The 2,428-nt window shown below is 43.3% G+C and overlaps 1 protein-coding gene across 1 annotated transcript; it reads right to left on the bottom strand.

Annotated features, from left to right (window-relative positions):
- Window positions 1-420: 420 nt before the first annotated feature.
- On the bottom strand, window positions 421-2,428 carry T265_00743 (hypothetical protein; the record flags this gene model as incomplete). Its single annotated transcript, XM_009164592.1, has 2 exons — window positions 421-782; window positions 2,320-2,428. The coding sequence occupies 2 exons, from the start codon at window positions 2,426-2,428 to the stop codon at window positions 421-423; spliced, it is 471 nt and encodes a 156-aa protein (XP_009162856.1).

The following is a 2,428-nucleotide window of genomic DNA, read 5'->3' as shown; positions in this document are numbered from 1 at the left end:
AGTGACCGAACGGTTTCTTTTTTCAGGGGTTTAAAAACCTCCACTGTCAACATCATTACTGAATAATTGTAAAAGCCTAATTCGGGTCTTGGCCAGATTTGTTCTATACCTGTATGGGATTGGGAGCAGAGACTTTCCCTGGTAGCTCTAGAATTAATAGGAGTATGTTTATCGATTTTCTCCGTCTGCATTTTCGAAGTCACGAGATAGTGCACGACAATATGAAGGCTAACTTTGAGCCAGAGAGTCGCACTTGAGGTCATTTGCGTATTTGAGTTAGCGGTCTACAACATAAGTCGTACCGTGTACGTGTTGCAAACGGTCATTTCCCGCGACTTCACTTTTCTATCTCGAGGCGGTTTATTTCCAATGGCTCGAAGACTATTCAGAATCAATAAGTAGAAATAATGTGAGCTACAATTAGTACTTCATCATTGCTTCGTCCGATTGGATGAATCCTAATATATACAGAGTAATCAACTTCGTTTCGAAAGAGGTGTTTCTTATTGTCCGTTTCGGAAAAGTGCGATGGTGTTTAGAAGGGAGTAAAAATCGTTCAGCTGTAGCACCCTTTCGGTGTCTAACTGCCATGCCACCCAAAGGTTGCACGAGGGCTGGGATACTGTCAGGTTGTTCAAGCTTAGACAGGCGAAGTCGAGAGGCAGAGGCCGGGTTCGAACCACGGACCTTTCTGTCAGTAAATTCGTGCTCTCGCCATCTCGCTAGAAGAGAGTGACGCATATCATCCACAGCTCCCGTGTTGCTTCTCCCCGTGGTCCGTCCTCGTGAACAGGTGAACAGAAATAAATGAATGTTTGGTTGACTATGCTACTTTTGGCTAGACAGCTCCCGATTTAGTCATTCAAAAATTAATCTGTTCAAGAAAGTAGATGACGAATAATCAAAGTTTAAAAACGTCCACGGAAACGAAGCGTTCGCTATGGTTCACGTAATACTATTTATAACTGACAATGAGGATTCGCTGAAACCTACCAATACTTCTCTGAGCTTGATGACAGCTAAGGTAGTCCTATAGGATGGAGATGACCACCGAGAGAAGAACATTTTGGACTCTTCGGTAATAACTCATGGGGTATACTATCACTATGCTAGGCCGTGTAAACATTACACAGAAGCTCGCGTAAACTCCAAGGGATTATCTCCTCGAAGTAGTCGACGTTTGTCGTGCTGAATGTATTCAACTTCCAACGGTACGGCTGTTGCTCCTAAACAAACTGCATGAATCACTCGATGGCCTGAATATCGACAGGTCAAGAGAAGCAATTCTGTGTACAGTATCCAAAAAAGGACGGCGGGAAACACTACGTTGGGCAAACAAGAAACTGTTTGGACTACGAGACCCAGCAGACAATGCAAACTGCGTCAACCAACAAGGTACTTTGTGGACAGGTCAGGATCTAGGACAACAAACCGAACGTAACCAATCGGCAAATCAAACCATAGACTGACATGAACACAGCACACAGGTAAGGCACAACGAACCAATCGGAGTAATGAAGTACAGCCACAGGAATGTGGGTACTCAGCTGACCAACCACATTTGAGATAATCAGGCCACAATGTAACACCATTGGTTAATGAAATTACGTAACAGACATTCCCTAAACAACCCATATTACTTATATTGAGTAGTCTCTTAAACAATCTATAGAAGTGAGCGAAAGTGCAGGACGTGCCCAACCAACTCCGCGCTGACGGTGTCTTGTCACATGGTAACAAAATCTTTGCAAGCTTGGTGGCCATATGAAGTGTCACTTAATCAGCAGACTGTCTAGGGAAATGGACAGTGGTCTTGTCAGTTCTTTAGAAATCTGGCGGTGAACATTTACAATGAACTCTTGGGGTGGGGGGTTTCCTTCATTCGAAAGAGAGCTTTTTTGGAAATTACTGTACCGCACTTAGTACCACCTATTTTTCGGTAGTTGACACCAATACAGCATTGTCTCTGTTGTTTTAATTCACACGACGTGTACTCCTAACTGACAGCGATGGCCATCTTTACAGTAATAATTTTTGGATGGTGCACAACCTGGCTTTAGCTTTTAAATTATCTTTTGGATAAGCAGACAATATCAGCTTCTCCGACAACTCCAACAAGCGTTCTTCATCTCATTTCAGGCTACATTTACCTCGTTCTTTGTCGATTTGGTAAATCAGCGTGGTGATGCTGTGTGAGGGGACTAACAGGGATTTTTCCAAATGTTTTTAAGTTTCGATGAGTGACGACTCGAATCCATTTTCGTTCGTGAAAATGCATTCGCTATGTATGACTCAAAAAGTGTGGTTGTTGACACCTACTTGCGAAGATTCGCCTGTTTCTTTTGTCGCATTTGTCCTTTGACCCGTATAGAACTTCCTTCCTATCTTCCATCAGTGGTTGATGGGCGACCAAAAGAGGTCGCAGCAT

This window comes from Opisthorchis viverrini, assembly GCF_000715545.1.
Source record: "Opisthorchis viverrini unplaced genomic scaffold opera_v5_7, whole genome shotgun sequence".
Taxonomy (NCBI): Eukaryota; Metazoa; Platyhelminthes; class Trematoda; order Opisthorchiida; family Opisthorchiidae; genus Opisthorchis; species Opisthorchis viverrini.
Note: the sequence above shows the minus strand (reverse complement) of the source record. Positions and strands in the feature narration are given on the sequence as shown.